This window comes from Echinops telfairi, unplaced genomic scaffold (genome assembly GCF_000313985.2).
Source record: "Echinops telfairi isolate 266 unplaced genomic scaffold, ASM31398v2 ScPeMD7_34;HRSCAF=130, whole genome shotgun sequence".
Classification (NCBI taxonomy): Eukaryota; Metazoa; Chordata; class Mammalia; order Afrosoricida; family Tenrecidae; genus Echinops; species Echinops telfairi.
The window spans coordinates 3,071,426-3,086,034 of NW_022103931.1; the positions used below are offsets into that span (position 1 = coordinate 3,071,426).

Below are 14,609 nucleotides of genomic sequence, written 5' to 3' on the forward strand. Positions count from 1 at the left end.
TGCATGAGCAGGTGCATTGTGGTGGCAAAACCAGTCCCCTGTCTGGCACAAATCAGGCCTTTTTTGGTAGCACACTGTTCTGCAATCTGAAAACTTGATTAACCTGGTGGAACGAACTCCAAATGCACTATGAGTTGACAGACGTCCAGAACAAAGTTTGTCATCAATCAACATTTCACCTTTTTTGAAATGAGAAAATCACTCATCCTCTTGGGTTTTTCCCATAGCACTGCCTTTGTAAGCTGTGTTGAACATTACAACAGTTTCTGTAGCATTTTTCCTGAGCAGGAAACAAAATTTCATAGCTGCACGCTGTTCTCTTAAATCGGCCATCACCCCAAAATGAAAGGTTCAAGCAAAACTGCTTACACACACAAAAAAATTCACTGTGACTAGAGAACCTTCCCAGGCAACGCCACTGGGTGTATTAAGAGCGAGTTGCTCCATGCTCACCTAGCAGGGGGGAAAATGAGTACTATGAAAAAATGAGTACTACGAAAGCTTTTCTCCGTTTTTGTTTTTTTTTTTGGAGGGGGGTACCTCCTCGTAAATGCTTATGCTTATTTTATTGACATCTGCTGAGAGATTTGTATGTATTAGGCATCCTGAACAGATACAAATGGAACTAGAAGGTGACTAATAACAGCACAGTAGAAAGAATACTATTGAAAGTCAAGATAGCTGGGTTCTAAGACTAGTTTTGCTCATAACAAGATAACTTACTTTCTTGTCCTCAAATTTTCATCAGTGAAGTGGGCAGTGTAAAGGATAAGTGCACAATCTCTAAACTCCTTTACACTTTTCTGAAATTTTCCTGGGGATATTACACTTGAGGAACATTATCAAGATAAGAATAAGTAGGGAGCAACATCAGTAATGGTATCAATTGAATACCTGTGTGAACTGAAGAGATTTAGCAGTAGAAAAAGTCTATAAGTACTAGTTTTGAGATCATTCATGAAAGAAGTTGCAAACATTTTCAAATATAGAATTGATGAGAATAGTTTGAAATTGGAAGACTAAAGAATCAAGAAGCAGACTTAAGCTTCCATCTCTAAAGAAAGTAGTAGCCTAGGATGAGCAATTCTCTAAGGAGAAAGCTATTCTTAGGTATTGCTTGGGATTAGATGAAAAGGTCTTCATGGAGTTTTATGTTAACATTTCAAACAGTAATACTCGAGAAGGCCTATTTAGCACTCAGCATCTTATCTGATATGTCTGTAGTATTTAACGAATGTTGGAGGAAAAGGATTTTAAAAACAGTTTATCAATGTGCTGTCTGAATGAAATGATTCCAAACACAATGAAATCCTTGATAATATCAATCTTTTCTCCTCTTATCGTGCTGTTTATATGTCCAGTTGTGAGGATTTTGGTTTTCTTAAAATTGAATTGTAATCCATACTTAAGTTCTTGATCTTCATCAGCAAATGCTTTAATTTCTCCTCATTTTCAGCAAGCCAGATTTTGTCATCTGCATACTGCAGGTTGTTGATAAATCTTCCACCAATCCTGCTGCTGTGTACTTCTTCATATAGTCCAGCTTCTCAAATTATTTGGTCAGCATACAGATTGAATAAGTATGGTGAAAGTATACAACCCTGACACACCTTTTCTGATTTTAAACCACTCAGTTCTGTTCAAACAACTTGCCTTCTGGAATTCACATTCTTCTCAATATTATCCATAGTTTGTTAGGATTCACATAGGTGAATGCCTTGGCATACTCAATAAAATACAAGGAACACTTTTCTTGTGGTCTCTGCTTTTAGCCATTATCCATCTGACATCAACAGTGACATTCCTTATGCCATGTCCTTCTGAATTTGGCTTGAATTTCTGGCCGTTTCCTATCAATGCAGCTGTTTTTGAATTATCAACAAAATTTTACTTACATGTGATATTAGTGATATTGTTTGAAAATGTCTGCATTATTTCAAAAAGCAGTTCAAGAACCCAGGCATCAATGCAAAGAAGTAAGGAAACTGTTTTTCAAAATGGGCACAACACAAATACCTTACAGTCAATTGGCTAGGTAGCTGTCTTCCAGTTTTCTTGGCAAGAAGAGTGTTTCCAGTGCTTCATCACCTTGTTGAAACATTTCAATTGCTATTTTGTCAATTACTATTCTGTCAAATCCTGGAGTTTTGCTTTTTGGTAACACCTTCAATATAGCTTGGACCATCAGTACCATAGGTTCTTGACCTGAAATGATTGAATGCCAACCAAATATTTTTGGTACAGTGAATGTGTAATCCCTCCATCGTCTTTTGATGTTTCCTGCATTATTCAATATTTTGTTCATGGAATCCTTCAATATTATAACTTGAGGTTTAAATGTTTTCATTTACTTCAACTTGAGATATGTTGAGTGTGTTCTTTTTTGGTTTTATAAAGCCAAGTCTTGGCACATTTTTTCATAATCTTCTCAAGCTGCCTTTTGGAATTTTCTGTTCATTTTTTACGTCATCTTTTCTTCCATGTGCTTTAGCTACTCTGTGTTCAAGAGCAAGATTGAGTCTCTTCTGACATTCATTTTGACCTTTTCTTTCTTTCTTGTGTTTTTAATGACCTTTTGTGTTCTTCATGAATGATGTTCTTGATGTCCTACCACAGCTCATCAGACCTTCTGTCATTAGTGTTCAGTGCAGCAAATCTATTCTTCAGGTGTTGAAATTCAGCTGAGATATACTCAAGGTCATATTTTGACTCTCATGGACTTGTTTTAATTTTCTTCACCTTCAACCTGAATTTACAAATGATCAATTAGTTGTCAATTGGTTCCACAACTGGCCTCATTTTGACAGCTGATAATGAGCTTTCTTCATCATTTTTTCCCACAGTTTGATTCCTTTGTATTCTGTTGCTGAAGTCTATACATACAGTTGCTGTTTAAGTTGTTGAAAAAGGGTAATTGCAATGAAGAAGTCATTGGCCTTATAAAATTGTTCATGATTTCCAGCATTATTTCTATCCTAAGGCCGTATTTTATAACTACTGTTCCTTCTTCATTGTTTCAACTTCTGCATTCCAATCACCTATAATTTGCAATGTATTTTCATTGCATGCTTGATCAATTTCAGGCTGAAGAAGTTAGTAGAATCCTTCGGTGTCATCAACACTATCTGTAGTTGTTGGTGTGTAAATTTTAATATTACTTGTATTAACTAGATTTCTTTGAAGGCATATAGATATTATCCTATGACATCAGCATTGTGCTTTAAGATAGATACTACAATTTCCTTTTTGATGATGATTATTGTGACACTATTCTTTTTTACCTTATTATTCCTGGTACAGTAAATTATGTGATTGTCTATCTCAAAATGGCCAATACCAGTACATTTCAGTTCACTAATGCTTAGGATATCAATTTTTTTTAAGATATCAATCTTTATGCATTCCATTTTCACTTTTGACTTCTAGCTTTCCTAGATTCATACTTCATATCTTCCAAGTTCTGATTATTAATAGCTGTTTGCAGCTGTTTCTTTTGATTTTGAGCCATGCCTCATCAGCACATGAAGGTCCTGAAAGCTTTACTTCATCATCCATGTCATTATGGTTGATTCTACTTTGAGGAGGCAGTTCTTCAGTTGTATTTTAAGTGCCTTCCAACCAGAGGGGTTCATTTTCCATTACTATGTGCCACTGCTATTCATGAGGTTGTCTGTGGCTAACCCTCAAAATTGAACAGCCTCTTCCTTCTTTGTAGTCTGTTCTTAGTCTGGAAGTTCTTCTGAAGCATGTTCATCTTGAGTGACTCTGTTGGTATTTGAAATACCAGTGTTGTGGTGAGTTTCAATTTCTGTTGTAAGAGTTTCAATTTCCACATATCCTTGCCAACATTTGATATTTTCTGTTTATCTCACCATAGTTATCCCAATGGGGTGAAAACGCATCTCATGTACTTTATATTTGCACCTCTCTGGTGGCTAATGATATTCAACATCTTTTCATGTGTGTGCTGGTCATTGGAATATCCTCTTTGGTAAAATGTTTATTCAAGTCTTTTACCTATTTTAATTGTTTTCTTGTTAAGTTTTATATATATATATTGGTTATTCAATTCTTAGTGGATATATAGTTGCCCAAAATATTCTACCAGTTAGTAGCTTGTCTTTTCATATTTTTTTTTCTAATAATTTTATTAGGGGCTCATACAACTCTTATCACAATCCATACATACATCAATTGTGTAAAGCGCATTTGTACATTCATTGCCCTCATCATTCTCAGCTTTTCATAGTTTTTGTAACAGATTTTTGATGGATAAAAATATAAAATTTTTATGAGGTCCCATTCATTTATATTTTGCCTTTTGCTATTTGTGCATTTGTTATTTTATTAGCGAGTCTACTTTAAAAAAAATAAGCCTGATGTGGTTGTTTCTGAATTTTTTCTAAGAATTAATGCTTTTAGAATGCACAATTAGGTCCTTAATGCATTGTGAATTTATTTTTGTGTTTGGCTTGAGGCATATGAAGTGTTAAAGTTGTGTAGGGTCAGTCTCTTGAGGTGTTGTTCTTTTTAAATACTGTGTTGGTTTTTCTAACTCTTCTGCCTTTCCAGGACCTCTGGTGGCAGTGTTAAGTAAGTGTTGGACTGCCGCACTCAGGGAAAATTTAAGGCTGTCTGCTCTCATAAAAATGTACAGCCTTGGAAATTCTATAAAGGGTTGCTGTGAGTTGGATTCAACTCAATGGCAGTGGGTTTTGGTTCCCTTTCTATATAACTTTAGAATTAGTTTGTTGATACCCACAAAATAATTTACTGGGAAGTTGTGATTGCTTTGAATCTATAGATCATTCTGGGAAGAACTTCTATGTTAAAAATATTAAGTCTTATCCATGAACATGGAATGTTGTTATGTGCCATCAAGCCAATTTCTGACATATAGCAACCCAATGTGATAAAGTAGAACTGCCTCCATAGTTTCTAGGCTGTAATCTTTGGAGGAGCCTATCTTTGTGTTAGCAGCCCAGTGTTCAAATACTGAGCCACCAGGCTCTTTACCAAGAATAGTGGGTGAGAAATGATGTCAGTTGGGATCAGTTTGAGGGCACCTGTTATTGCTGTTGTTGGATGTGGGAGGAGGTGAAAGAAGAGGAAGATGACCAGGTTTCTGGTTAGCTTAGGTATGGCCCATATAAGCAAGCAATTCTTAACAATAACTAACATATTTTAAGCTAAGTGCTAGTGACTTGCATTTTGCTCTTATGTCCTCACAAGAACATTAGGAGGTTTGGTATTGTTACCCATTTCCATGCATACAGAAATACTGAAAAACAACTTGTTTAGAATTTTTAAGTGGCAAAGTTGAGACTAAACACACAAGCAATCTGATTATTAATTCTGTGTGATTAGCCATTGTGTATTCTACTACAATAAAAAGGAGTGGATGAAGGTATGCAATGGAAATAATTCTCAGGTAAATTGGATAGTCAGATTTGTATATGGAGGTAAAAGCTGAAAATAGAAATAAAAATGTTGTGAGTATAACAAATGGTGGTGTAAATTCTGAAAATGGATGAGATTACTGAGGTGAAATAAAGACAGTGAGGAGAAAGAAAGATAAGAGAGCACAGAAAGAAAGATAAGAGAGCACAGAACCCCAGGAAACATTGATTTTTAATGGGCAAGCAGAAGAAAAGACTAGGGAATTCAACTGAAAAGCAATAATTAAGACTAGATAGAGGGGTCATGGAATGTCAAGATATCAAAAGATTTTAAAATACAGAGTTCTCAGTGGTGCCAGGTACTATGAATGAGTCAGTCCAGATAGTTATAAAGTGTCAGTCATATGTGGCAATTAAGTTTAATGGTCTTGATAAGAGAACTTTGGAGAAAGTAATGAGTAGAAAGTAAAGAAAAACCTAGGAAAGGACAACTGCTTTTCCAGAGGTTTGAATGAGAAAGAAAGGAGAGAGGTGTGGCCTGGGGAAATTAAAGGCTAAAGCATAGTGTTTGTTTTATCCATTTGAAAATATATAAGTACATTTAAAGGTTGAAAGGAAAATATTGGAAATGCATATAAGATGGATAACCAATGCACTGAAGACTACAGGAAAGAAGCAAGTAAAATGGCTTTGGGAGAATGAGACCCACCTCTTCTGAAGCCAGAGAAAAAGAAAGATGTGACAGAGGAGATTATGAGTTGTCTGCTATTCAGTTTCTGCCATATGTCCTCTAGTTTCTCTGTGGACAACTCCTGTTCTCTTATATGAAAGTAAGCCAAAAATGACTGCTAAAAATCATAGAAGCTTTATTAAACAAAAACATAGAAATACAAAGTTATTATTTCTTGACATATCTTCCATCTATGTCTATATATGTGAAGGCAGTGTTTCTGCTTCCTGTGAAACTTTCCCCGAAGAATTCTATACTTTTTAATTTACATTGTGAAAGAACTGCAGCTTTGGCATCCTTGAGAGACTCAAATTGTGTTCCTTTTCAATGTTATTTGAGTTTGGGGAACAAAAACAAATCTGAAAGGGCAAGATTAGAACTGTATGGTGATCTCTTTCAGAGGAGTTGGCAGTGGTAGCCAAGCCACAATGTAGATCCTCTGGTCTCAGCGTTGTCGAGGCTCTTTAGTCCCTTGGACTAATTGTTCCTATGCATTTGGATTTTTTTCACTCTTCTTTGCTCCATAGGGGAGAAGCCAATAGTTGCACCTTAGATGTGCGTCAGTGTGCCTCATATAGGATATTCCTTTTTTCTACTGACTCTACCAAGTATGATAGGGACTGGTCTCTCCAGATAACTTGTCCAAATTACAAGAGATAAAATCTTGCCATCCTTGAGTCTCAAGAGTATTTTTGCTGTTCATGTTATATTTAGTATTCTTTGCCAATGCCATATTTCAAAGCCATCAATTATTCATCAGGATTCCTTATTTATTGCCCAGCTTTCACATGCATATGAAGGTCCTGAAAATACCATGGCTTTACATTGTGAAAGAACTGCAGCTTTGGCATCCTTAGCTCTCAAGACATATTTGAATTTTAACATTTTAAAGAGGTCTTTTGCAGCAGATTGGTCCAATGCAGTATGCTGTTTGATTTCTTGACTACTGCTTCCAAGAGAATTGATTGTGGATTTAAGAAAAATGAAACCCTTTACAATATCAGTATTTCCTCCATTTATCTTGCTGTTGCTTATTGGTTGAATTGTGCTTATTGGTCCAGAGTCACTGTACTAAAAATAATTTGATGACATTCAATCATTTAAGGAGGTGTACATGATCAAGAACCAATGGTATTGAAGGAAGAAGTCCAAACTACACTGAACTCTTTGGTGAAAAACAAGGTTTCAGGAGTTGACAGAATTCTAATTGAGATATTGCAACAAATAGATATAGTACTGGAAACACTCACTAATCTAAGCTAACTAGAAGAGAACCATACATATCATACATTCTTAATACCCCCCCCAAAAAAGGTGACCCAATGGAATATAGAAATTATTGAACAATATCATTGACATTGCACATAAGTAAAATTAGGATGAAGATGATATAGAAACATTTGCAGCAGTACATTGGCAGAGAACTGCCAAAAGTTCAAGTTGGATTCAGAAGAGGATATTGTGTAATAGATATAGCTGATATTAGATGGATTTTGGCTGAAAGTAGAACATACCACGAAAAGATTTTTGCCTGTGTTTTATTATGTAAAGGCATTCAACACTGGATCATAAGTAATTTGGATAACATCAATGTAATTGCCTTTTCCCCAAGGGGATGATTAACACTGTTTTTCTTGTTTGTTTGTTGTTGATGTTTTTTTTCGGAGGGAGCAGTTGTTTGGTTGATTTGTTTTTTGTTTTTGTCATAATATAACTGCCAAGTAAACCAGAGTCGTTTGTAACTCATGGACAAGCAGATAGATTCTGGGCTCCCATGTAATTCTAGCCCCAATTTAAGAACAGTTCTTATAGCATGGCCTTGTTTGATACTTGCCGTCATGAAAAGATCACTGAAGATAAGGGTGCTACAGCAAAGTGTGGTTACAAAAAAGCAGATGGTGCTCGGCTATCAATTGGAATAGTGTCTGGGTTCTTAAAGGCTTTTATTCAAACAAACAGCCCTTTAATTGAGACATCAATTAAGTCCACACTGAAGTACACTGTCCTGTGTGATCCAAAGATGAAGATAACAACATCCAAATATGAAGGGAAACGTATCAGAGATTAAATTGGCGTAATATGATACTTGATCAGTTGACCTCCCTCTTGAACCAATCTGAATTTGCTGTAGGCTCAAGTATTTCTTATATGTTCCATGATAGAAATTTTTTCTCTGGCTTTTAAAATATTGTCAGTAGTCTTTTCTTCCTTACTCTTTATTTTTGTCGTTATATTCTTATTTTATTTTTTGTTTCATTTTGTTTTTATTGTTTTTGTTAGGTTCAGAAGAAGGAGTGGATACATAGAGACAATAACTGATGCAATGATTTATTGGGAATGGGGTGGGGTGGGGGGCAAGGGTATTTAGGGAGCAAACAATGAATACAAGAGAGGGAAGGGAGCATTAGAACTGATTGTGATGATGTACATGTATATACAACTCTTTAAAAAAGTGATTTAATTATGGGGGTGTATGATATGTGAATATTATATGAAGAAAACTACTTGAAAAAAAAGAAAACAAACTTGAACAATGGTTAGCAGAGATGAAGGAGGAAGAGTATTTTCTTAGCGGGCATTGAGTTTATGTTAATGGTGGTGGAATAATTTGGAAAAAAAATCAGTAATGGTTGTACAATACGGAGAGTATAATTGATGGCATTGAATTATACATGTGGAAGTTGTTGAATTGGTGAATACTTAGTTTTGTATATTTTTACCACAATTAAAACAACAAATTAAAACATGAATAACAATGATTATAAGGAAGAAGAAAGTGCTCTAAAATGGATTGTGGTGGTAATGATTGTACAACTCTTCTTGATATGATTGAACTATTGAATCATATGATATATGGATGTAGTGCCAATAAAACTGTTAGAACAAAAGTGGATAGCATTGTGAAGGATTGAAATCCCAGAACACCTATTTGAGTTCTCCCAGAAACTACTCATAGACCAATAGACAATTCTTCAAACAAAACTAGGGGATACTGCATGATTTAAAGTCAGGAATGGTGTTGTAGCCTGTCATCATACTTAACCAATGTGTAGTGAGTGTATGCTGTGCAGATGATTAGAGAAACTGGACTATGTGAAGAATATGATATCAGGATTGGAGGAAGACTCTTATCTGTAGTATGCAGATGATACAACCTTGCTTGCTGAAAGCAAAGAGAAACACAGCCGTTGAAGATCAACGGCTACAGTCTTCAGTGTGATTGCACCTTAAAATATAAAATGTAGCTGGGGACTGCTGTGACGTTGGGCGCGCCATCGCTACTCGCTTGTTCGGAAACAGGTGTGGTGTGTCCGGTTCGAACCAGCGTCCCTCCCGTTCGTGGAGAGGAGAGGTACAACTTGCAGGCCCCAATGAACCAAGGGAAACCTCCACCCAATCTGGGCCCTGGTCCATCGGCCCCATACCCACCGTATCCACAGCAACCCATGGGGCCTGAGGTGTACCTTCCAGGACCTATGGGGGGACCTTACCCATCTCCTCAGGGATACCCCTACCAAGGATACCCGCAGTATGGATGGCAGGGTGGACCTCAGGAGCCTCCTAAAACCACAGTGTATGTGGTGGAAGACCAAAGAAGGGATGACATGGGCTCATCCACCTGTCTCACTGCCTGCTGGACTGCTCTCTGTTGCTGCTGCCTCTGGGACATGCTCACCTGACAAGCCCAGCCCTTCCGGCCCTGCCAGTGCTGCCACGGCCTGACGAGTGTGCCTGTCCCATCTCTTCCGATTGCTGTAATGACTAACTCTGCCCAGGCACCTCTACTTTCAAATCGACGAGATTCTAGATTGGAGGGGTTGCTGCTGTTTAATTCAGTGACTTTTTCTTTTTACTGCTCAGAATCTGGTTCTTTTTTTTTTTGTTTGTTTGTTTTCTTTTCTGGTTACAGGATTATTCACCACAAAAGCATCCCCTCCGACTTTACTGGGGTGGCTGACCACGTCCACGACCAAATCCGCCTCTAAACTGGAACTCCGTGGCTGACCCAGCCCCAGCCTCGGCTTTCTTGTCGGCACCAGGCGGCACAGTGCTCCGTCTGTAGGTGTCTCTGTCGGCCTCTCCTCTGGTCAGTCTGGCTGGTCGCTCACCCTCCAGACCTTTGGGCCGTGGCCTGCCAGTCTCGGGGCGACTGCGGCGCAGGGTGGCAGGCACAATCTCAGGGGGCAGGTGGAGGTAGTCCCGGAGGTACTGAATCCCCTCGTTGGTGAGGTACCAGTAGAAATGTCTCCAGGCAAACTGTTCCTTCACGTAGCCTCGGGACTTGAGAGACTGCATGGCCTTCATGACGTGAAGGTTGGGCACGTTCTTGTCTGCCAGTTCGGGGTGCTTGGGCATGTGGACATCCTTCTTGGCCACCATTACCCCCTCCTTGAAAAGGAGCTCATAGATAGCGATCCGGTTCTTCTTGGGCATCAACATCGCGGCGGCCGCTACGTGCAGAGCCGGGACGGGAAAGCCAGAATCTGGTTCTTATTGGTCTTTAACGAATGTGCTAAATGACTCTTCTATTTGTTTTAGCCAAAGGCTTCTGAAATATGTATGTTTATAATTTTAAAATTATACAAAGTAGTGGCCCCATGTAACACACCACTGAATAATTTCTCTGCTAGCACCTGTATGTTTCAATAAATCTGTTCCAACCTCAGAAAATATATATAATGTAAAAGCACTGGTTTGGTGCATGGGATCTTGGGAAACCTCAAACAATATTCAGTACCTTCCACTCTTATCTGACGTTATTTATCAGGTTATTTCGCTTTTCCCCCAACTCCCCCAGTTGGCACTGGTCCCCCGACTAGTTCCTAGAGTCTTAGTTCTGATCTGGTATTGCATCCACATGCTATTCTTGCTTTCCCTTTTTTGGCTACCTTTTCTTTTGATCTGACATTGGGCTGTGCCTCAGTATCCCTGCTGAGAGAAAGAAGACACAAAATACCAGGAGCCCCAGCCCTCTGTCACAGGATAGGAGTAGGAGGGACCTGACCTGGTCTAAACAGCTTGATGTGCTTCTCAATTCCATTGATAGAAACATGGCCCAGGTTAAGCATTGGGTACATCCCTTTGGGGGCTCCACCACTAATAGGCCCCGAATTTGCTCTGTCCTTATTCCCTCATCGGGGGACATGGACTTCTCTTTACTTGCATTCCCAGTCTGGAGTCCAAGCCCCTTAGCTTGCTAGGCATAGGGGGGTGACTCTGGAAACTCCTCCCTCTGCTCCAGAGGGAGTGAGCTGGTCTGAGACACACAAACCATCCTCTCTCTGGGATGAAGTTACTGTTCTCCAATCTCAGCTTAGATCACAGGCTCAGGTGATTGAAGTACTATGGTAGGCTGTGTAAGACCTACTAGCAAAATGATAACAGAGGCACCAAATCTATGCCCTGGAAGCATCACTAGAGTTGCTGCGGGGTGAGGCGGGGGAGGTAGGCAGAGAGGAGAGAGGACCTTAGGAGAGAATTACAGGACCTTTGGGTCCAGGTGTAGGAGCAGGCCCATGCCCAAGCTTAGATGCAACCAGGATCAGGAAAGTACAGTGCTACTTTGTAGGAATTTCATAATGAATGACAACTGCTGTGGGAGGAGTCAGAGGTTCAAGTTGCTGTGGAACCAATTGAGCCAGCACCAGGAGTTGCTGCTGAAACAGATGGCTGAAGGGCAGCAGGTTCAGACCAGAACCTGGAAGGACTTCTGTTCATATCCTCCAATCCAAGCTGCCACTGACTAACACCTGTATCATGTCTCTTTCTTCATCTAACTCCACAGTCAGTCTTCTGAACAATAGAGTAGTTGAAACCTTGTAAGGTAGCTAGGTGGGGCTCTCCCAAGGCACACCCTTTCTAACTTGGAGCTCAACAGCCTTCAGCTCCGGGCCCAGAAGCTCGAGCAGGAGGACTTATTCCTTCAAGGCTCCAAGGTCCTCATGAGTGACCTGTAAGGACTTGTAAGTGTAGTGGGATGAAGCTTTCTTCACCTTTCTGTAGCCACCCACGACCTTAAGGCCCAGTTTCTGGCTCCCCTGATTAGGCTTCTCATTACCCGCCCCCCCTGTACAATAAAATGGTTTAATCCTTTTAAAAAACCCATAAATAATAAAACAAAAATCTTCACAACTGAATCAGTAAGTAACCTTCAAGACAAAATTTCTCTTTAAGAGATACAGGTAGCTTGTGATCATGAGCTCAAATCATTGTAGCCTAGAGCAGCCTGAGAAGATTTGTAAACTCAGTCCACAGTAGGCTAAATTGACCCTTTCTAAAGCACCCATTCTGTATCAGAAATACAGTATCTAGAGGCATAGAGGCAATAGAAATGGTTCCAACCTGAGAATGACACAGAGATGGGTGAGTAAAAAGATCTATGTCCATCTTGGAACAGTCCAGAGCTTTATGTTGTTTCAGGGTACTTCTTTCAATAATGATCGGTGATTTCCTGTTTCAGGTATGTAACTCCAGGCCAACCCAGCCTATAATCAAACTTTACCTATAGTCAAGTGTTTCATAATATGAACTGCATGCCACCTGCATATTAATCTTAAAATGAAGATTTTGAACCAGACGTTCTAGGGGCGGAGCCCCCAAATTTTAATTTTTAACCAGTACTCTCACATGTGATTCTATTACATATCACACCTTGGTCTAATCGTATTATGATAGTTCCACATCTGACATAACATCCAGGGTCCTTCTATGATTGTTCCACTTAAGGCAAAGAGAGATTAAGGTGACCTTGGAACCTTGGGACATTGTGCCAATGAACTTCATTTCATGTTTGCCCTCCTCCCGCTATAAAACCTCATTACCAGTAGTGGATGTTTCTTAACCCTCTTACCCTAAATCCACACTAGTCACTGTTGCCTTCTTCATCTAAACGGTTTTCCACTTCTCCAGGTGGAATACACAGAAATAAAATATGGATATGTCTTTGGGAAGAGATGATGGAGAAGCTCAATGTCAGCAGCTAAAGGCAGGCCAGGGACTGCCTGTAACAGACCATCAATTGATCATATGTAAGTTCAAGTTGAAGCTGAAGAAAATTAAAACAAATCCATGAGAGCCAAAATATGACTTCGAGTTTATCCCACCTGATTCAGCTATGCCAAGGCATTCGACTATATGGATCATAACAAACTATGAATAGCCTTGGAAAGGATGGGAATTACAGAATACTTCATTAACATTCTTGCAGAATTTGTACATGGATCAAGAGGCAGTTGTGTAGAAAAAACAACAGAATATTGCATGACTTAATATCAGGATAGTTGGGCTTCTGGGTTATATCCTCTCACCATACTTTTTGAATCTGTATGCTGAGCAAATAATCAGAGCAGCTGGATTATATGAAGAAGAATTCAGCGTCAAGAGTTGGAGGAAGGCTTATTAACAACCCTCAATATGCAGATAACACAAAAATGGGTGTTTCTTTTATCAAATACTTATTCTGAATCAGTTGATATGGTCATGTGATCTGTTTTCTGTTTGACTTCTCCCCAAATCTTCGAATTTTCTTCTGTTGAGTGCACTTTACAATTTTGGGATATATTGGGTGAAGAATTTCATTCTTCTTTTTGCACGTGTGCATCTATCATTATAAATTGTCCTCTAAGCATTGCTTTGTACTAAAGGTTTTGATATGATTTGTTTTTATTTTTGTTTGATTTGAGGAATATTTTTGTTAATTTTCAAATACCCAGTAGTTTTTAAGCAGTTTACTATTCATTTGCTTATATTTTATTTATTTTGCTTGAGCTTCCTGTTGATTTCTAATAGTATAGCATTGTGATCTGAGATTGTGTTGTAGAAATATTCTGTATCTTTGTTGAGTATTTTTCTAGTTATTTTGTTCTTCATTGAAAGTTTATCAAATCCACCCAGTATTGTGGAGTTATCTATTTCTCTTTTCAATTTTGTTAGAATTTGATTTATGTCTTTGGGCTCTTTCATTGGGTGTGTAGATCCTTATCGTGGTTATGTCTTCTTGTTGGATTAACCATTTAATCATTAGATAGATAATGCCCTTCCATATCCTTTATGGTGTTTTCCTTGAAATCTACTTTATCAGAAATTAGCATTTTCACGTTGCTCCTATTTTGTCGCCATCTGCTCAGTATTTTTTGTTCTTTCATTCCCCCCCAGCAGTTTTATTAGCATGTAATTCACAATTCATGCAACCCATAGTTCAATCACATCAAGAAGAGTGGTACAATTATCATCATAGTCTGTTTTAGAATATTTTCTTCATTCTTGTACTTATTGCTATTAGCTCACCAATTTTCCCCAACCTCCCCTGCCATACCCTCAAGGAACCAGTAATCTAGTTACTGTATCTATACATTTACCTATTCTGAGTGTCATATATAGAAACACATTATAAAACAAACTATCCTTTCATTTTTAGCTTATTTTTTATTTTAAGATGTGTCTTTTATAGATATCATATTGATGGATCATGGTTTCTTTTT

At 38.5% G+C, this 14,609-nt stretch overlaps 2 protein-coding genes across 2 annotated transcripts in view; one reads left to right on the top strand and one right to left on the bottom strand.

Annotated features, from left to right (window-relative positions):
* Positions 1 to 14,609, top strand: part of HDAC8 (histone deacetylase 8) — a 338,343-nt gene that overhangs the window by 17,987 nt on the left and 305,747 nt on the right. The gene's annotated exons all lie outside the window — the stretch shown is intronic.
* On the bottom strand, positions 10,019 to 10,598 carry LOC101639378 (40S ribosomal protein S10-like). Its single transcript, XM_045290238.1, has one exon. It carries the CDS (start codon positions 10,567 to 10,569, stop codon positions 10,072 to 10,074), a length of 498 nt encoding a protein of 165 aa, XP_045146173.1. The 5' UTR covers positions 10,570 to 10,598; the 3' UTR covers positions 10,019 to 10,071.

Bases quoted from the DNA above. Each gene is read 5' to 3' on its own strand.
- LOC101639378 (XM_045290238.1), bottom strand. From the start codon at position 10,569: ATGTTGATGCCCAAGAAGAACCGGATCGCTATCTATGAGCTCCTTTTC.